The sequence below is a fragment of the Chrysochloris asiatica genome, unplaced genomic scaffold, assembly GCF_000296735.1.
Source record: "Chrysochloris asiatica unplaced genomic scaffold, ChrAsi1.0 scaffold00019, whole genome shotgun sequence".
Taxonomy (NCBI): Eukaryota; Metazoa; Chordata; class Mammalia; order Afrosoricida; family Chrysochloridae; genus Chrysochloris; species Chrysochloris asiatica.
The window spans coordinates 3,157,553-3,178,434 of record NW_006408537.1 but is presented as its reverse complement, the minus strand read 5'-3'; the positions used below and the strand labels follow the sequence as shown (position 1 = coordinate 3,178,434).

The window sequence follows — 20,882 nt, the reverse complement described above, 5'->3', positions numbered from 1 at the left end:
TCACTATGCTGAGGTTCAATCAAGTTCTTAGGGGTTCTTACTCTCTAGCAGGGGTAGCAAATTAGTAGCCACTCAAAGTAAATGGATTCTTGTAAGAATTATTAACCAACTAAAAATTAACAAAGAAAACAAAAACCTTCATTCTTAATTCAGAGCTCCATGTTTACCTGGATCATGATGGCCTGGGGTCCTAACTGGTCTCTTAGTGCCAGGCTTACTACTACTGTTCACTTTTGCCAGAGTACTTTCTAAAACAAAAGTTTCATCATTTTATCGTCTACTTAGAAATTCTGTGATGTTTCCTCACTACTTCCAGGATAAAGTCCAAGCTCTTTCAAATGACACAGAAATTCACATCATGATCAGACACCCAGCCCTCCAGCTTCATTCCCAGCGTCCTTTGCAGGTGCTGCTTCCTCTGCCCAGGAGGCCCCCCTCTACCTGACTACCCAGAACCCAGTTGCTGTTGAATCCGTTTTAATTTGAAGTGACACTGTTAGTGTTAGAGTAGAACTCTGCTCCATGGAGTTTTCAGTGACTGATTTTTCAGAAGCAGAGCACCAGGCCTTTTTGCATGGAGCCTCTGGGTGGGATCAAATCCTGCCCCCCTCCCCAAACCTGCAACCTTTTGTCTTAGTAACTGAATGTGTTAACTGTTTGCACTACTGCTGTTGTTAGGTGCCATTGAGTCGGTATCGACTCATAGTGACCTTATGCACAGCAGAACGAAACACTGCCTCATCCTGGGCCAACCTCACTACTGTTGCCACACTTGAGTCCATCGATGCTGCCACTTAGCCATTCCATCTCGTTAGAGGTCTTCCTCTTTTTCTCTGACCCTCCACCTTATGAAACATGATATCCTTCTCCAGAGACTGGTTCCTCCTGACAATATGTCCAAAGTATGAGAGACAAAGTTTGGCAATCTTGGCCTCCAAGGAGCACTCTGGCTGCACTTCTTCCAAACTGGATCTATTGATTCTTTTGGCAGCCCATGGCACTTTCAATATTCTCCTCCAACACCATAACTCAAAGGCATCAATTCTTCTATAGTCTTCCTTATTCACTGTCCAGCTTTCACATGCATATGAGGTTATTGAAAATACCATGGCTTGGGTCAGGTGCACCTTAGTCCTCAAGCTAACATCTTTGCTCTTCAACACTTTAAAAAGGTCTTGTGAAGCAGATTTACGTAATGCAATACGTCGTTTCATTTCTTGACTGCTGCTTCTGTGAGTGTTGGTAGTTGATCTAAGAAGAATGAAGTCCTTGACAACTTCAGTCTTTTCTCTGTTGATAAGAATGTTGTTTATTGGTCGAGTGGTGAAGATTTTTGTTTTCTTTACATTGAGATGTAATCCATACTGAAGGCTGTGCTCTTTGATCTTCATCAGTAAATGTTTTAAGTCCTCTTCACTTTCAGCAAGCAAGGTTGTTCATCTTCATATCACAGGTTGTTAATGAGTCTTCCTCCAATCCCGATGCCACATTTTTCTTCATAGAACCCAGCTTCTCGAATTATTTGCTCAGTATGTAGGATGAATAAGTATAGTGAAAGAATATAACCTTGTCACACACCTTTCTTAATTTTAAACCATTCAATGTTCCCATGTTCTGTTCTAACAGCTGCCTCTTGGACCAGGTACATATTCCTCATGAGCACACTTAAGTGTTCCTGAGTACTCATACTTTGCAATGTTGTCCATAGCTTGTCATGATCCACACAATTGAAAGCCTTTGCCTAGTCAATAAAGCACAGGTAAACATCTTTCTGATATTCTCTGCTTTCAGCCAAGATCCATCGGATATCAGCAACGATATCCTTTGTTCCACGGCCTCTTCTGAATGTGGCTTGAACCTCTGGAAGTTCTCTGTCAATGTATGATGGTAGCCATTTCTGTATTACCTTTAGCAAAACTTTACTTGCATGGGATAGCCAAGAGATTGCCCAATGATTTCCGCATTCCGTTGGGCACAAACATAGAAGGAACTCTTCCAATCAGTTGGCCACATAGTTGTCTTCCAAATTTCTTAGCAGAGATGAGTGAGTACCTCCTGTGTTGCCTCGCTTTCTTGAAAGATTTCAATTTTTATCCCATCAATTCCTGGTGCCTTGTTCTTTGCCAATTTTTTCAGTTCACCTTGGACTTCCTCCCTGAGTATCATTGGCTCTTGATCATATGCTATCTCTTGAAACGTTTGAATATGAACCAGTTTCTTTTGGTACAGTGACTCTGTGTATTCCTTCCATCTTCTCTTGATGATTTCTGCATCATTCAAAAATTTGCCCAGAATCTTTCAATAATGAAAGTTGAGGCTTGAATTTTTTCTTCAGTTCCCCCAGCTTGAGAAATGCTGAGCGTGTTCTTCCTTTTTGGTTGAGTCTCCCTCTTAGTCCCGGGTTTCTGTGTCACCCTGTCCTGGAGGTCTTCCCTGACCATTGTCTCCCTCCTCCCCCATCCTACCCAGCTGGGGTCACCACCTCCCTTGCCTCAGTGCACACAGCTCTCAGTACTGCCATCTCCTGCTGTCCTGTGGGGCTGTGCTGAATCTTGGACCGTGTCTTTTATCTCCATATTTCAGCAGAGTAGTTCTCTGTAGGATGAAGGAGCGAGCTGGGGAAAAAAAGGAAAGTTTGCCTGATTTCAAAGCTCATCATGTTCTCACCACACATGCCGCCTCCTCTCACCCCCTGGTCACCGCCCACCAGCTCCTTCTCCCGACCTGTGGACTCTCAGAGTGACCATCAGCTGTGCTCAGTTTCATGGTCACCCTGAAACAGACTGACCCCGGCCTACCTTCTCGTAAATGCATCCCAGCAACGCAAGATGACTCATGTGTATGACTCAGGGCACATGAAGCACAGCTGGAAAGTCTGCTCGGGGGTGGTGGGTTGACAGAGCAGCAGAGAACCAGGCAAGCGTTCATGAGCCTCATGTCACCCTGCAGCCGAGTAACTAGAGCCAGGGAATAAACTCCCCCAGTAGTTTCTCAAGGCTTGCCTACCTGGGATTCTACTATCTTAGTAATACTATTTCATAACCACCGTGGAGTCCTGGTGTGGCGCTGTGGGTTAATGCGCTGGACTGCAAGGTCAGTTTGAACAGCAAACTGCTTGAACAGCAAGCTCACCAGCCTCTCCTCGAAAACTCTTTACAGGGTCGCTGTGGGCCAGGACCAACTCAACAGCATTTAACAACAACAATTTATCACATGTTGTTATTACTGTTAAGTGCCATTGAGCTGGTTCTGACTCATAGCAACCCTGTATAGTTAGTTTATAAGGAGTAGCTAGCTGGTGGGTTTAAAGTGCCATCAAGTTGATTCTGACTCATAGTGACCATGCATGGGGTTTCCAAGGAGTGGCTGGTGGGTTTGAACTGCCGACCTTGTGGTTTGAAATCCAATGCTGATCCACAGCACCACAACTATGATAATCATCTTGTAATTAATCCTCCAGTATCCCAATAACAACAAAAATAATAGCAAATTTATTTCAGCACTCACTGTGTGCCAGGTAAGGCTTTCATTGGTGGTTTACTGGTGAAATTCACACCTCCCTGGTAGGTGATCCAGGCTCAGTTGCTGGGCAGTGTGGCTCACACACAGCCACCACCAGCCTGTTTCTGGAGCGGGTGTGGTGCTCTGATGCTGAGCAGGTTTCAGCAGAGCTTCTAGGCTAAGGTGTGCTAAGAAGAAAGGCCTGGCCTGCTACTCCTGAAAATCGGACAATGAAAACCCTATGGATCACAAGGATCCGATCCACAGCCAACCAAAGAGGTCGTGCAAAAAGGGGCCGTGTGCATGGGGCCACCAGCTGACATCAACCAACAACAGCAACGTGCCGTATACTCTCCTAAGCATTTTACATCTATTCACTCATCTCATTCTTACATAATTCTATGAGGCAGGTACTATTATTATCCTCATTTTAACAGTTGAAGAAGCAGTCAGAGAAAGGTCACATGTACAGGTGCTCCTTGGTCACATAGGAAGTAAATGACAGAGCTTTGGAATGAATTCAGGCAGTCTGGCTCCTGAGGCCAGAGTTTTGACCCCCTTTGCTATCTATCCTTCCTTAATGTATAGCTGTTGTCCCATTTTATTGGAGAGGATATTGAAGATCAAAGAGGTTAGTTGCGTGTCCACAGTCACACAGGTGATGGAGCCTGTGATAGAGATTGGTTTTCTCCAGTGTTTGGTTCCTAACCACTGTGCTGTCCTTCCAGATGCAGGAGATGTGCAGGAATCACAATATGGCGGAGCAGTTGGTTCTCTTCAGTCCTCCTCATTGGCACATCCCAAGGGCCAAGCACAGAGTTAAGGAGGACTGTAGGGCTGAAACTGTTTCTTCTAAGTCTAGGGTTACAACAAATGAGTAACGTTTAATGGGACATTCTATTTCTGTTTGCTTTAAGAGGTGCTGAGGACATTCTCCAAATTTGGGTATTGTCAGCTTGCTTTAAAGAGTGAGCTCAGAGCATTTCCCCAAGACTCCTTGAACTCACTCCAAGGATGCTGATGTGGTTCTTCTTACCTCTGCAGATAACGAGACGGTACACTACCACTATGGGCCAAAGGACCTGGTCACAATCTTGTTCTACATCTTCATCACCATCATCTTGCATGCTGTGGTTCAGGAGTACATTTTAGATGTAAGTGATGGGTCTGAATTCTGAGGTCACAAACTGGGGAGGAGAGAGGTCTTTGGTTGGACACCTTTGCTTTGAAGGAAACTGCAACTCTGAATTCATTTTGCCCTCTAATTTGCATCTCCTACTAGGTTCTTTAAGATGGCTCAGTGGTTAAGTGCTCAGCTGCTAAATGAAAGGTTGGTGGTTTGAACCCACCACCTGCTCCATGGGAGGAAGATACATCAGTCTGCTTTTGTAAAGATTACAGTCTTGAAAACCCTATGGGGGCGTTCTACTCTGCCCTGTTGGGTTGCTTTAAGTTGGAATTGATTTGACTGCAACAGACTTAAGTTGCTTCCATTAACTACCTTCCCTCTCTGCCCTTGATTCCTGTCCCCTCTCACAGTGCTCTTCAGTCAACACATGAGACAACAGTATTTTATTGTGTGGGGTGAGAGCTGCCTGAAATAGACAAGCCCATATCTTTATACATCTGTAGTACTCTGCAGGTTGGGGGATACTTTCTCTGTATCTAGACTACAGACATTCATTCATCTTGCCATTTTCTTGAAATACTTGCCTTAAGTGCTCTGTGTACACAGAAGCTTTACACTGAAAAAGTCTGGGTTATATGTGGCCCCTTCCTGAGGACAAGACAGAAGTTTCAAACCTGTCTGTTACCAATACATTTGTATATCTAAATATGGGGTTTTGTTTGTTTGCTTGCTTTTCTTTAGAAAATCAGCAAAAGGCTTCATCTCTCCAAGGTCAAGCACAGCAAGTTCAATGAATCTGGACAGCTGGTAGTCTTTCATCTCAGCTCTGTGATATGGTGCTTGTATGTGGTGGTGACGGTAAGTGGTGCTGGAAGGCCAAGGGCTGCAAGGTGTCGCCGTCTCTTCTTGGATTGCTCATTAAAATGAATTGTGAAGGGTTTGGGAAGTCAGTTTCCATTGTGTCAAGTATTGTGTGTGTCGGAGTAGAACTGTGCTCCGTGGGTTTTCAGTGACTGGTTCTTCAGAAGTAGGTCAGCAGGCCTCCTTTTCTGAAGCACCTCTGGGTGAACTCAAACTTTCAACCTTTTAGTTAATAGCTGAGCGCATTAACCATTCACAGCACGTAGAGATTCTATCAAGGGCTTAGCAGGAGAGAGGAATGGTAAGGAGCAGTATGTAAACTTGGAAGAGTTTCTTAGAAGTACACCATTTCTGTATTATGTGATATGACAGTAATGATACTGCACAGCCACATAGTGTTCGGTTGTGTTAGAAGGTCCTTCTGCAAATGTTACCCCATAAGATAAATTTTACGTTCTCACTTTATGGATTGAAGAAACTCAAGCTGTGGTTTGGCACTGTGCCTGAGTTCACATGGTTTGGAAGTGGCACAAGTGAGGCTTGGACTTGGTAGGCTGGCTCCAAATTCAGTGTGTTCTGTGTTTTAGCAGGTTTGCCCCTCAGGAGCAAGGCCAGCCACGGCCCTGCCCATATAACCAAATCCTGTGCCTTTCCCCTAAATGTCTTCAGGACCAGATAGTGTATCTACCTCCCATTTCTATACAATGTTGTTGTTGGTTAAATGTCAATGAGTCAGTTCCGACTCATAGTGACCCTTTATAGGGTTTCCAAGGAGCGACTTGTGAGTTTGAACCGCTGACCTTGTGGTTAGTAGTACAGTGCTTACCCTACAGCCCACACCAGGACTCCTTTCTACACAATAGGACTCTTATTTCAAGCAACCTTTGAGACAACAAAATTGCTTTGTACAAAGGAATGTGGACAGTCCTTTGGGATTCATTGTAACAAGGCCCAGCCTAGAGTGCTTCTTAGTTGTACAACAGAACAAAATGCCACACCGTCTTCATAGCTGTTTTTATGTGAGTCTGGTGTTAACAGCCACTGTGGATTTTGAGTATCTTTTAACTTAGGATCTCATCTTCCAGCACTACATTGAGCAGGATTCTGTTGTGATCCATAGGATTTGCACTGGCTAAACCTTTCCATCGTGGGTGACCCTGCTGGTCTTTGAAATACTGTTGACATAGCTGCCAGCATCCGGTCAGCACAGTACAGCAACTGACTGACGAGTGATGTCTTATAATGCTTGTTGTTAACTGCCATTGAGTCAGTTCCAACTCATAGTGACCCCGTATAGGGTTTTCAAGGCTATAAATCTTTACAGGAGCAGAAAGCCTTATCTCTGTCCTACAGAATAGCTGGTGGGCTTACACCACCATCCTTGTAGTTTGCAGTCCAATGTTTAGTTGCAGAGCCACCTCACTCATTCTTATAATGCTTGTTGTTAAGTGCCATCAAGTCTGTTCCAACCCATAGCAACCCTGTCTAGAGTTTCTGAGGAGCGGCTGGTGAGCTTGAACTTCCAGCCTTGCAGTTCAAACCAACTTGGCAGTCCAGGTCATTAACCCACAGCACCACAAGAAGTGTTTAATTAGTAACCATCCCATCTGTGTGATCCACCTATCTGTAACCTGATGTCTTTCTCAGGAGTTAGAATGATCCTGTCAAAACTTCAGTTCCAACGCTTAGAAAATCCAGCAACCTTGTGACCTTCTTGAAGTTTCCTTCCTTGTCTTCCATAGATCTCTCACCTTCCTTATCCTTCCTTCAGTGGCCAATGGTGGGATTTCTTATCATAAGGAATCCTGCCGCCAGAGCTGAAAGTTATTCATGTCTGTGCCATTTTTATTTCTGTTACTATTGAATTATAAATCTGTTTTCCTAAACAGAACACTCGGAATTTTAAATAAGGGGCCCAAGACTTCTGCACTTCCAACAGGTCTTCCATGTCCCACTGTTCCTGGTCAGACTTCCATTGTAGTTTGTGGGAACAGTGCCCCCCTGTCTTTGTTCAGAGCACATACCAGCTGTAGAAAATTCAAATACTTCTGGATTTCAGACTTCACCTAACTGATTGGTGTTTAGTTCTTGTGTGCCTCTGGAGACTGAGCTGCTTAGAGGCAGAATGGCCTCTGGGTAACACTGAACTGGTCTTTCAGGAGAAGTGTTGCCTCATCTCTGAATCACCCTTTGCCTTTCAGCCTCAGCCTAGATGTGACATGTTTCAACCAGATTTGGGGGCCAGTGAGCCTAGTTACTTTAACACCCCTTCCAGCATGTAAAATGCTTTTCTGAGTCCTTTAGGGCCTTAAAAAATGGTGTTAATTAGTTTGGAATTGTGTAGCACTTTTCTTGGGAAAACTGGTATCAGTTTTTATGGTGGAAGCCAGTTCCTACCAGTTCCACACTCAACATAGTCATCAAATAGAGACACAGGGGCGCGGGGCTAGTGCCAGTGACCCTAACACCATTTAGCTCCTTGTACATATCCACTCCATCTGGACCATTCTGCATTGGATAAAACTGCTTTGGATAAAACTTAATGAGGAAGAAAGAGTGTAATTTGGGGAGCAGGGAAGCAAAACCAGCTAGTTTTTTGTTTTGTTTTAATCACATTTTTGTTGTGATATAAATTTTTCTTGATTCTTCTCTTTCTTTCACCCTCCACATTAGAAGGTCCTGCTAATTCTACCTCCAAAACACACCAAGATTCTATTAGCTGCATTCTACCTTCACTTCAGTGGTTTCAAGCTGGGGCATTTTCCTCCTAGGGGATATTTGGCAGTATGCTACTGGTATCTAGTGGGTAGTGGTCAGGGATGCTGCTAAACATCCTACAATGCACAAGACAGAATTATCCAGCCCCAAATGTCAGTATTGCCAAGTTTGAGAAACCCTGCCCTAGGGCAAGCAATTTTCTCATGCCTAGACCACTGAATATCTTCCTTCTAGAAAGAGACTGTTTCCACTCTCGTGCTCTCATCTTCACCCTAGTCCATTTTCTGCATAGGCAGATGGATGGATTCCAAACATAAGCTAGATCATGCACTCCCTGGCTTCAGAGCCCCATCATACTTGCAGTGAAACCATTCTTTCTTCCTCATTCATGTGACCCCGGTCAGGTCAGCTTGTTGATCTCATTCATCTCACCTCACGTCACTGCTCCATCTCTGGTTCCAGCTCTACTCTTATTATATCTGCTCCCAAAATTTGCACTAATGGTTTCTCTATTTAAATATCCCATTTTAGGACTAGTTCCTTCTTGTCACCACCTGTTTTGGCAGCTCCAATAGCAACCACTACTCCTTTTCGTATTTTCTGGTGTTCAAACTTTTTATTGTGACTTGAGTTAAGGTCTACAGATCATCAGTTTTACATTCAGCAAATTATAAACTTCATTTCATCTCATTGATTGCAATGCCTTCCATGAAACATACTTTCCCAACTTCCCTGTATTTCTTGTTTCCAGTCCCCCTTCTTTCCCAAACCTTTTGCACTTTGTCCTTGGATAAAGGCTGCCCTTTTGATCTCCAATGGTTGACCATTCTATGGTGTGCATTTCTCACTAGTGTTCGGATCCCCTTATAGACCTATCTATTGCTTTCCTGAAATTGGAACCACAGGGGTGAGTTTAGTTCCAGACCAGAAGGGTGAACAGTGGCCATAGTCTTGGGGTCTCACCAGTCTCTATCTGATCAGCAAACCTGGTCCTTGTTATGATTTTGATTTTGTTTTACATTTTCTTGCATTCTATCCAGGACCTTCTAGGATGATCCTTCTCAGAGCTAGTGGTGGTAATGGTAGCCAGGCACCATCTAGTTCTGGACTCAGGGTCATGAAGATTGATGTTTCCATGGTTCATTCATCCATTGGACTAATTGTTTCCGTATGTCTTCCATTTGCATCACTCTTTTTGTCCTCTGGTCAGGGAGAGACTAATAATTACACCTTAGATGGCTGCTCACAAACTTCCAAGACCCCAGTCACTACTCTCCTAAGTAGGATGTAGAACATTGTCTTCATGGGCGACCTTATGGCAGTTGAACATGGTGTCCTCTAAAGCTATAGTCCTGAGCCCACAGACTCAGCAATTCATTCCCTCAAGGTCTTTGGTTATGTCTAAGGAGTGTTCATAACATTGTTCCCTGTATGCTTCACATATTCATGGATATATTTGCAGCACAGGTAAATGCTTGTGTACAGATATCCTCTGTCAGACCTATATCTGTATTTGTGGGTATGCTCCCTCTCTCCCTCCCACACTCATTAAGCTTGTTTGTCTATCCATGCATCTACCCGTGGATCACCATTATTACAGAATTGTGTATATACAAGTCTTTACCTGTGCTGCCTTTAACTCTTACACTCCTCCCGTGTCTCCCCCTCACCTTATATATAATGTATTTTTGTGGCTGTAGTTATTGAGAGTGTACACAGCGAACATACACCAATTCAACATGTGCAGTTTGGTGACTTTGATGAGATTTTTCGAGTTGTGCGGCCATGCTCACCCCCCTTTTCTGAGTTTTTCCTCCCCCATTACCATAAACTCATTGCCCCCTAAGTTTCCTTTCTGACCTTGTTAGTTACTGGTTTCAACCTGGTCCCAGGAATAGATTTTTTGGTACGTGGTCATTCCTAATAGATAAAAGATATAAAGCAAGTCTGAATCTAGGTGGTAACTAGCTATGTTAGGACTGGGGTCTGCTGGCTATTTCTGTGGGTTTTTTTGTACATATACATAAAAAAGGAAGCCTGTTGGGGGAAAGGGAGGGATTGTTCCAGTTTGCTCAGGAATCACTTAGCTCCTGGGTAGATTTGAAGAATCGGAGGAGCTCAAAAGATTTCAAAAGTTGCCTCAGGTCATCTGTCAACACCAGTCAATAGATGTGATGTGAGGTGGGTAGCTTGCTTTGCTCAAAACTGCTCCTTAGGAGCTCAGGTGGTCTGGTGACCTAAACTCTGAGGGTGCTCCCCAGCCACAGTCCTCTCAGCCAGCTGCTTGGCCAGCCGTCTGGAAAAGGCTGTTCTTAGAGCAGTGAGTCATTTTTCCTCTGGCTGTCTCCCCTCCAACTCCTCCCCATTCATGTCCCAGTGGACTGGACATTCGCAAGCAGACAGCATTTTTCTGGGGAGTTTTCTCTGCTTGGGCTTCAAAGCTCTGACCTCTTTGTCTCCTGACTAAAGAGGCCAAGCTGAGATGGGTTTCTGTTTAAAATCACAAGATCTGGGCTATAGATTTCTCTCGATGCTGCTTCTCCTGGCCTTTTTTTTTTTTGGCAGAAATTCCTCTTCCACCTCAGTCCCCAAAGTACCATTTTTCTCTAAATACATGGCTGCTTCCTCTGGGAAGGAGTGTCCTCGCCTCTGTTTCTCTGGAGTCTGTAGAGCGGAAGACCACATTATGAGGAGGCTTCAAAAAGTTTGTGGAAAAAATGCATTATCTTCCTTTTCCGTTTTCCCATGAACTCTGTGACAGGCCCTCGTATCTATAAGTGCCTGGAGAGATTCTGATGCAGGCAGTATGGGCGTATGAAAGGGCGCAGCAGGCCCCCTCAACCCCAGAAGCCACCTCTCTGCTTCTCTGTCTCTGTTGGGGGAGAGGGGAGGGTGTGGTGGCAGCGAGGCAAGATTAGGAATGAGACCCTAAGGTGTTGGACTGATGTCTTTTCCATGAAATCTAAGTTGCCATGGCAACACTAATGCATGTGTCTGATTGGACCTCAGACCTTGCACTAATGAGGCAATGTGGATCTGGGGCTGTGGGCTACAACCAAAATGCCTGTGGATAAGTCAAAGGGCATTTGGTGACTTGGGGGTGGGTGAATCAACCTTCACTTTGAAATGCATAACGTGGAGGAGCCAAAAGACAACCATCTAGAATACTTCTAAATGATGTTGCTTTCCTCATTCTCTAAAGTATTGCTAAACCCTTGCCTTTAATCCCCAGTGTGAACGTTTGTGGTTGTCAGCCTATCATCAAAGCTAGCAACCCATTTTATTTTCTGACTTATTGAAGCAACCTGGCCTGAGGTTATTGGACCAGAAGATTGGTGGCCCAGCTTAAATTTCAGCTGTTTTGTTTAAAAAAAAAAAAAAAATCTAATTTCAGAGATCCTTCCTGTCTATTCTTTAATATCCCTACTTCTAAAATGAGGTCATATGAATCTAGCCTTCTCTGAGTGACAAATAAGGGCTTTTCTTTTCCTTAGGAGGGAGAGATTGCCTAAAGCATTCATTACTTGTTCATTCATTCGTTCATTTAAACAACAAGCGTTTATTGGACTCTTGGAGTGTCAGCTGGCTCTCAGTCATGAAGGATTGCTTCCTCCTGTAGTTTGGAATCTTAGATTTTAAACTCTGCATCTAAAGGTTTTTCTGTGGGAAGCCTGTACGCCTAGATGAGAGCATGTCCAAGAACACTGTTTATACACATTTCTTTCCTTGGTGATTCCTAGATCATGCAGGCAGTATAAATTTGAACTCCCAAGTCCATGCATGACCTGACTGAAGAATTTTAGGGGATAATTATTTTCTCAGCTGGAGTCCAGGCTGATGTGGACATGTCATTTCCTTGTGTTGGTCAGCAAACTCTTTGAGGTCTAGCCATCTTCTGAGGTTGTAGTCCTTCAAGGGGCCTAATTTCATACATACTTCACCTCCCAAAGCACCATCTTCTGTTCTCACATGGGTATAAAAACCTCAGCCCTAAGATGAGTGCCTCTTGGGCTATCAAACACCGCCTTATTGACTTTATGGTTTTTAACTCCCTATCCCTGTTGGAATTCTGGTGCAATGCCATAGGATAAGCACTTGACCTCAAGGTCAGTTTGAACTTAAAGGGTGGCAGTTCAAACTCACCAGTTGTTCCTCGGAAACCCTATGTAGGGTCACTATGAGTTGGAACCAACTCGACAGCACTTAAGAGCAACATCCCTTTTGGAGGGTCAGCAAAAAATAGAAAGACCCTCAATGAGATGGATTGACACAGTGACAGCAACAGTGGGCTCAAACATGACCGTTGTGAGGATGGTACAACTATGGGCACTATTTCATTCTGTTGTGCAGAGTGTCCATGAGTCCATGAGTGTCCTGGAGTCCATGAGTGCCCCTGCAGGGCACCTGACAACAACAGCATGCCAGTGGGCTTCAGGGGTTTCCCTTTGTTATCATGAGCTCCGCTTTGCATTTAGAAAAGCATGCTTGTTAGAGCTCATCTAGTGTTTCTAGGTGTTTTGTGATACAAGGGTTTCATTTTCCCTCATTAGCCCTAGATGCTCAGTCTGTATGAGGACTGGACTAGATGCTAGGGAGGTAAAGAAGGGTGTTAAAGACCCTTGCATGAAGAAACTTGCAGAGTGCAATAGAAGCCAGACTGCAGATGTTCGCTGAGCACTTTGGGTAGTCTTTTTATACAAACTCTATTCACACTAGATTTTTTTTTCTCCTTCTAGTACATGGTGACTCTGAAGCCCATTTGCTTCTTCAGTCTACAAGCTTCTCCTGAGTGCCTACATGGCAGCCGCAGAACCAGACACTCTTGCATAAACTTTCATTTTTATTTCAGCAGTAAATCTGTGAGAATTTGCATAGTTGTTTTACAGTTCAGCTCAGTGAACTTTAGGGAGATTCATTCACTTGCTTAGAGGATCCAGCTACAAGCACCACCCATATTCAGACACAGGTCATTTGCTCTTCCTACTGTATCTTGGCTCTTGCTCAGTAAAGGAATTGGTCAAATGTGAGTGGGCGCTGCACACAGAGGTCCTTTGTTCTGACGTTTTCTGCTCCATCCTCTTGCATGGAGCAGGGCTCTTCCAGCAGGTCTCCCATCCACATCTCTCAATGCTGCCTCTTTTTTTCTCTCCCACCACAGGAAGGTTACTTAACAAACCCAAGAAGCCTGTGGGAGGACTATCCGCATGTGTATCTCCCGTGAGTATGTCATGACTCAGTCTGCAGGGAGAAGCAAGCTGTTCCACTGGCTTCTCCATCCTAGAATGTGGCCAGAACAGTACAAGGCCAGCTGGCAGCAGGTTGGGATCGTCCCCTGGGAGCCATTTAGGGCAGTGACTGGGGAAGGCTGACTTGTCTGGGAGCTACTTTGCATAAAGAATCCCAAAAGGTCCTCTGCGCTACCCCTGGCAGAAAATACCAAAGCCACGATGGGCAGATGTAAAACCCGAATGCCTCCCTGTGTCCTCAGGCTCTGTGCCTTGTTGCTAGTGTCTCTCGAGTTCCTAGCACATCTTCCCCTTCCGCCCTTCCATGGCTGAGGTTCCAGCAGAGGTGCCCCTTCCCCACCCTTCCTCTCCTGTTCTGGGGATTCTCTGTGCTGCCAAGATGCCAGGAAGGTAGCATCTGGACACATCTCCCTCCGGCAACTACTCTTCACCTTTCCCAAGACCTTGATGAGTAACACCTGAGAGCTTCACTACAGCGGATTCAGAGCCTTCCTTTGCTCCTCAGATCCATTCAATATCTTCTGTGGCTGCTGTCTTCTTCATCCACAGGGCTCTTTATCCGCTCCCCCTACCGTCCCCTCAGCCTTTCCTCCCTAGGCTGAGGAAGCCCTCCTCCAAGCACTCTTAATCGCTCTTGTCCGTTTTATGGACTTTCCGTGTCCCTTGAAGTGGCTGTGTGGAATGAGCACACTGCCCACTGTAAGGAGGACAGTGATGGTGGGTCTTACTCCCTTGCTCCTGGACCAGCTCCTCACAACCCCTGAGCCCTCAACATTTCCCTTCCAATTTTGGCGAGCACCCGCAAGGATATTTCTCTCCATCCCAACTGTGTGACTTGTTCCCTTGTCTCCAGCTTCCAGGTAAAGTTTTTCTACCTGTGCCAGCTGGCCTACTGGCTACACGCACTGCCCGAGCTGTATTTCCAGAAGGTACGGAAGGTGAGTGCTCACTGCTTCCTCACAGGTGTTTTTTCTCCACCTGCTTACGTGATGTCACCAGTAGTAGCTCCTCTGGGAGCTCCGGAAGTCAGGTTATGATGGGGAGGTACTGGGATTGAGTCAAATGTAGAATCAGCCCCAGTGAAGTGTTCCTCCTTAGACCCCATGACAGTAGACCCTCAGCACCAGTCTCCTGCCTGCCATCTGTAGCACGCTTACAGCTTTGGGGAAGTCTTACTCTTGATGTTCCACATAGTGGGCGGAAAGGAGCTTTCCTTTCCCACGGACTTTTTTTTTTAATTTTCCTCTGAATTATTTCCAAAGCCTGTTCCTCAGTCCCTGTGTTTTAGTTCCCAGCCCACACCTTGCCCTCTGACACTGGGCCAGAAGCTGCTGCCTCCCTGTCCGACTCTGGGTGATGTGGGTATAGCCCTCTTTCTCTCCGCCCCCCCCGACACACACACTCCCTGCATTTTTATTTAGGGGAAGAGCAAATTTACCATTTGGTTCTTTTGTCTCCAGGAGGAAATTCCCCGTCAGCTCCAGTATATCTGCCTGTACCTGGTCCACATAGCTGGCGCATACCTCTTAAAGTGAGTGAGAAACTAAGCCTGCCCAGGTTTCCTGCCCACTTTTGCAGATTTATTCCCTCGCAATTTGTTACTGTTAAGTCAGTTCTGACTCATAGTGGGGTTTCTGAGGAGTGGCTGGTGGGTTTGAACCACCAAACTTTTGATTCGCACTCCAGTACTCATCCCAGAGACATTTATTAGGTGCCTTTTGTGTGCCAAGCACCTGGAAATACAAAGATGGTTGATGGAAGATGCCATTCCTTTCAGTGTATCATTCTCAGTCAAGCTGGAGAGGCAGTTTTAGATATAGTTAGGGACAGTGTGGTGTGATATGAGCTATACTATGATATACTCTGAAACCCAGACGAGGGACCAGCTGAACCTGAGGGAGAGCCAGGAAAGGCTCCCCAGAGAAGACAGCACTTGAACAGCAGGTTTGATGTTTGAAGGCAGCGCAAAGCTGGACTCCTTCCTGTCTCTTGGTACTCGGGGACAGATGCTGCTAGAGCTCTGAACCCTGGACTCCCGTCCCTCTGATTCCTAGTGACATGCAGAGTAGACAGGCTCCACTTCATAGCTTGCTGCTTGGTTGTTCTACAGGTCGAAAGAGTTGCTGTAGTGTTCAGCCTTGAGTCTCTTTTACGAAACTAATCATATTGATGAAGAGATGTGTCATTGCTGATTTGGATGGCCTCTTGAGCTGTATCAGTGCAGCTGGCCTTTGGAGAACTTGCAATGTATGCCTTTCTTCTGAGGTACCTGGAGGTCCTGGGATCCACTGTCTCCCACCGTCTCAGCACAGCCATCCTTCAAGACTCAGGAAATGGACTCAAGCTCTAGTCTCCTGCCTCCTAGAGGGCCTGTCTCTGGAGGCCCAGAAGGAAGTTGGTTCCCAGATGGGCCTTTGTGTGGTGGGACCGGCTCTGCTCTTGGGTCCCCTGTGTTCATACAGGGTGAACATGAAGAAGCCAGCTCACACGGCTGTCTTAGCAGTGTGTGGGGAGGACCAGGGTGGGAGTATCTGGGTACAGGACCACGTAGAAACGGTGCCTCCTGGACCCTGTTGAATTGTCATACACCATCTCCCTAAGATGAAAAGTGCTGTGAGATCCATTTTCTCCACCTCCAGCAGTGTCGGGGGAAGGAGGAAGAAGGGTTTTGGAGGAGACTGTAGCAGAAAGCAGCAGGCCCTCCGCAGCCATGTCCACGCGCTTCCTGGGAGGCTGGCACCATGCCGAGTGTAGTGGCCTGTCTGGTAGGATCATTTAGGAATGTCGCCTCCTGTCCCCTCAGTACATCTCTTAGTTTCCAGAAATGTGTGAGGAAAGGAGAGACCTTTAACTGCAGGACTTCCCAAAGAGGACTGAGATTTACAGTGTTGGGTGATGCACGGCTTCATTTTGGCTCTTGCAGCTCACCTGTGAGCACCTCCCGTGGGCTGGGCACTGCTTGAGGTGTGGATGCCTCTGGATAAAGGCAGACAAGGGCCCTACTGTCCTGGGGCTCCCTTCTAGCAGGAGTCAGACCATAAATACGGAAACAGACAAATGGGTCTCCCATGGCAGTAAGTACTAGAAGAAAATAAAGCACAGGGAATGTAATGGAGTGACTCCTCCATTTGGCACCTGTGGTCTGGTGAGAATGCCTCCCTGAAACCTGAGTGACAGGCATCAGGCACGTGATGATCTGGTGAAAGAGTTGTGCAGGCAGACAGAACAGTAAGTGCAAAGGCCCTGAGGTAGGATTGAGCATAGAATTTTGAGGTGAGGTCCTGGGCTGAATCATGTTGGCCATGATGTAGACATTGGGTAGTTTTCACATTATTCTCTTGAGGCCCATTCAGTGAACATCCCTATCAGTATTTAACTTATTCAATCATATATGGTTGTAATCAGCCAGAACCTCATTCATCAATGTCTGTGAGTGCGTTCTGGCATTGTTTCACTGACTTCACAAACCCCTATACATTTAGCAGGATTTGCCATCTCACTTTTGCAGTGTTCTCACATTGTGCTTCAACAACACCTGACCTCCTGCGAGATCACCTCCGAAAGTGAATCCATCACAAAGACATATCTAGAATTGAGCAGAGGGAAGCATCTGAGTGTTGCTGATTTTATGAGGGATCAGTTCGCTAGCAGATTTTTTTGCATTGTGTTGTGCTTTCCTGTGTACCTCTTAGCTAGGAAGACTTAGTGACTAATGAAAAGTCAAAGGCTGAGAACTCCTGGTGTTTCTAACAGTCCAGCAGACTTGTTCTGAGCACCTTTTCTGTGCTTGGTCCCGGGCTCGAAGATAGGGTAGATCTGAGAACACAAGGTGATAAGTTCTGGGAAGGCCTAAGCCTGTTTCTCGGAGGGGACAGGTTAGGGCACCTGACCCAGAGAGGACAGGAGAAAAGCTGATATAAGGAAAAAATCTAAAAGGTGCGACAGCAAAATCACATGCTAAAGAAAGAGGCAGGTGGGAGTGGAAGGCAGGCCCAGGGGCAGCCCGTTGGGCCTCTGTGAAGTGTAAGGTTGGTCTTTGTCTCCCCAGCCTGAGCCGCCTGGGCCTCATCTTACTGCTTTTGCAGTACTCCACTGAAGTCCTCTTCCACATGGCTCGACTCTTCTACTTTGCAGACGAAAACAACGAGAAGCTGTAAGTGGCTCTGAGGCAGAGCTGAGCCTCCTATGAGGCTGGGATGACCCAAGCCATCTGCCCTGGGTGTGAACTGCCCGCTTCCCTACTGGCACTGCCCGTGGTTGCTTCTTTTTTCCTGGAACCTCTTTTTCTAGATAGTTTCTTCCTCTAGCACCTTCCTAGGCCACCCTTAAATCCTCTTTTCTTTGGGGGTCACTTCTGAAGATAGGATAAAGTTGCCTTCATGACCTTCAAAGCTGAGTTCCCTTATTGGCTTCTGTATGCAGGTTTCACGCCTGGGCTGCTGTGTTTGGGGTCACGCGCCTCTTCATTCTTACCCTTGCTGTACTGGCCATTGGCTTTGGACTAGCTCGCATGGAAAACCAGACATTTGACCCTGAGAAAGGCAACTTCAACACCTTGCTTTGCAGGTGAGTGGGGCAGAAGCCTGACATGGTAAGGCTGCCAGGAGCCTCCTGAACTCAGCACAACTGTGCGGAGGGTCAGGGTGGCAGGCTGAGTCTCCCGCATGGTGGTGGTCATGGTGGTGGTTGTGTGCTGTGTCATTTTCAACTCAGAGCGACCCTGTAGAGGGTTTCCGAGGCTAATTATCTTTACAGGAACAGAAAGCCTCATCTTTCTCCTGCAGCTGGTGGATTTGAACTGCTAACCTTGCAATTAGCAGCCCAATGAGTAGCCCACTACACCACCAGAGCTCCTTCCACACACTGGTGGAAATCTCTGGCCATCAGACTCAGCCAGAGGAGAGAACCAGCCTTCCCCTCCATCCCTTTCTTCACTCCCTGACCCTGGCCTTGGTCTGCACCGACTGCAGTCAGGTTCCAGCGCAAAGCCCCTTACCCTTGTCCACTACTTAGCGAGGCACGAGGGGTTTCTCCTCCAGTCTCTTGTTTTAATCACACTCGGACTCTTTAAAGCCATGTTTGCAACAGTTTGGTATATGGCCACCCCCCACCAATGAGGAGGCTGTGCCATACATATTTGGATGAGCCCGCAGGCCCGGGACAGTGTGTGGCTTGTCCTGGGTTGCTCAGCTTTTCAGTGGCACAAAGAAATCAGAGCTACTCTTGCTGAATGATCTCAGCAGCATCATTCAGTTCATTTAAATTCCACCGATCTTTTTGGAGCTAACATGACTTGCTGTGGGTACAAAAAAAGGGACCGACATGGAGGTCCAGACTTGGGAGTATACGGATCCGGGACTGGACAAACGTCTGTGGCCTTGGCCTTGCCTGTCTCGCCAAGCCCCGTCATAGCCCCTCCCCTGAAGTTGTGCAGAGCAGAGACAAGGACTATAGTGAGTGTCAGTGTGGAACCCTCTGCACGCTTCCTGGTGATGAGGGGTGAGTCTCGGGGAGGCTTGGATCTGTAGGCCTCCTTACCAGGTCTCCGCGGGGCCGTGGACCCTGCTTGCCCCTAAGCCTCCTCTCTGCGCCCCTCCCCAGGTTGTGTGTGCTACTGCTGGTATGTGCTGCCCAGGCCTGGCTCATGTGGCGCTTCATCCACTCCCAGCTACGGCATTGGCGGGAATACTGGAATGAACAGAGTGCCAAGCGGAAAGTCCTGGTTGCCCCCAGACTAGCAGCCCGGCTCATCAGGAGGGAATCTGGTGAGTTCTAGGGCCCTCGGGCAGGTGGAGTCTGTCTAGGGTGCGCTGGAGGAGCCAGGCCCGTGGCTCCCTGGACTCTTCTACAGACTGAGTGTGACCAGTCCTACTGGCTCCTCCTCCCTGACACCCTCCCAGGGGCCTGGGGCTGCTTGGCTCCTGCCAGGGCCTAACTGGCACGTGGCTGGGCATGGGCCAGGGACGGATTGTGGGTGATGCTGGCCTTGGCTCGACTGGGCGGCCTCCTTACCATCACACCGGGCAGGGCAGGGCAGGGCTGGGTGGCGTCTGAACCCTAGCCAAGTTCAGCTGCTGCCGCTGCCTATCTTCCCCAGGGCGGCCTCTGTTCTCCCCTCCCCTTGCTCTGAATCTCCGCCTGCCCCTTCCTCCCAGGTTGCCTGCTGCTTCTCTGTCCATCTTCAGGGATAACTCAAGGTGACAGAGCACTAAGTGGGCACAGGGGTTGGAGATCCACCTCTCTTTTGGCCCATCACCTGCTACCAGGGCATAGCAGCCTTGGAACTGCCTCACCCCAGGGCCCTGTCTGCACCAGCTCTGTGTCTGACTCACCTGCCTCTCTCAGGAGGCAGCCTGCTTGGCAGAGGCTCCTGTTTGAACCAGACACGTGCAGGGCAGGTGTGGTGAGGTGGCAGGCTGGTGTGGAGTGGTCCGAGGCCCCAGCCAGGCAGATGGAGGTAGGATTTCTCCATCAGCAGAGCAGCAGGCATCTGTGTAAGGTGTCCTGAGCCTTCCTACATCTCCTGTAAAAGGCCAGTGCCCTGCAGGGGGCCTGAGAGGAACCCAAGGACACTGGCAACAGCTAAGTAAGTAGCTTCGGCAAGTAGCCAGCTCCAGCCTCAGGCTTTAGTAGCAGGCAGGTCTTTGCCTGTCCCTATATTACTGTGTGTCATCCCAGCCCCCTCCCATCAAAAGAGACCCAGCACTTCAAACCAGGCTGTTTAAAGCAAGGCGTGGGGGGATGCAGGAAACTGCAGCCCACTGTCTGCCCCCTGTGGCTCATCCTATGGGCAGCAGCAGCGCTGACCAGGCCCTCCCCCTGTCCCAGGTCCAGCAGAAATGCCATGTCTTATTTGTCTCCCTTCACTTCCCAGGTTACCATGAAAATGGAATGGTGAAAGCAGAAAATGGAACCTCCCCACGGACTAAGAAACTCAAGTCTCCTTAAGGCCAAAGTGCTGTGCACAGGGATCCTCTTGGTGGGGACCCCACAAGAAGGCCAGGAGCCAGGCCTGGGCGCTGCTGCCCCTCCTTCCTGCCTGTGATGCCCCATCTCAAACGGCAGAAGCCTGTCTCTAACCGGGGCTCTTTTCTTGCTTATTCCTTTGCTTTCTTCTCCTTATTCTTCCATAAACCATTCTCAATAAAACCAAAAATCTTCCTCTTTTTCTCTCTCAAGCCACCTCATGTCCTCCCCTCTGTCCTGTGTTGGGTTTTCCAGAAGCACAGGTTCTCACAGTCATCTTGCTGCTCAGCCCTTCTGTCTCTTCCTTCATGGCTGCCTCTCTCTCTTTTTTACTTGATTGTGCAATTTTTCTGTGTCTGATTTTTATAATGGGAGGGAGCTGAGATTGCAGTAGTGTCCATCCACAGCCAGCTTCAGTCCCCGGGACCTGCCAGAGTCTGGACGCCTTGCAGCAAGATCTC

At 47.3% G+C, this 20,882-nt stretch overlaps 1 protein-coding gene across 1 annotated transcript in view; it reads left to right on the top strand.

Moving 5' to 3' along the window:
* TRAM2 (translocation associated membrane protein 2) overlaps positions 1 to 20,633 on the top strand; it is a 107,885-nt gene extending 87,252 nt beyond the window's left edge. Inside the window, exons 3-11 of the mRNA XM_006835711.1 lie at positions 4,546 to 4,655; positions 5,372 to 5,488; positions 13,368 to 13,426; positions 14,309 to 14,393; positions 14,916 to 14,986; positions 17,504 to 17,608; positions 17,878 to 18,021; positions 19,057 to 19,220; positions 20,330 to 20,633. Of these exons, the coding sequence (XP_006835774.1) occupies positions 4,546 to 4,655; positions 5,372 to 5,488; positions 13,368 to 13,426; positions 14,309 to 14,393; positions 14,916 to 14,986; positions 17,504 to 17,608; positions 17,878 to 18,021; positions 19,057 to 19,220; positions 20,330 to 20,403 (929 nt within the window). The 3' untranslated portion in view covers positions 20,404 to 20,633. The remainder of the gene's footprint in view (positions 1 to 4,545; positions 4,656 to 5,371; positions 5,489 to 13,367; positions 13,427 to 14,308; positions 14,394 to 14,915; positions 14,987 to 17,503; positions 17,609 to 17,877; positions 18,022 to 19,056; positions 19,221 to 20,329) is intronic.
* Positions 20,634 to 20,882: the final 249 nt, after the last annotated feature.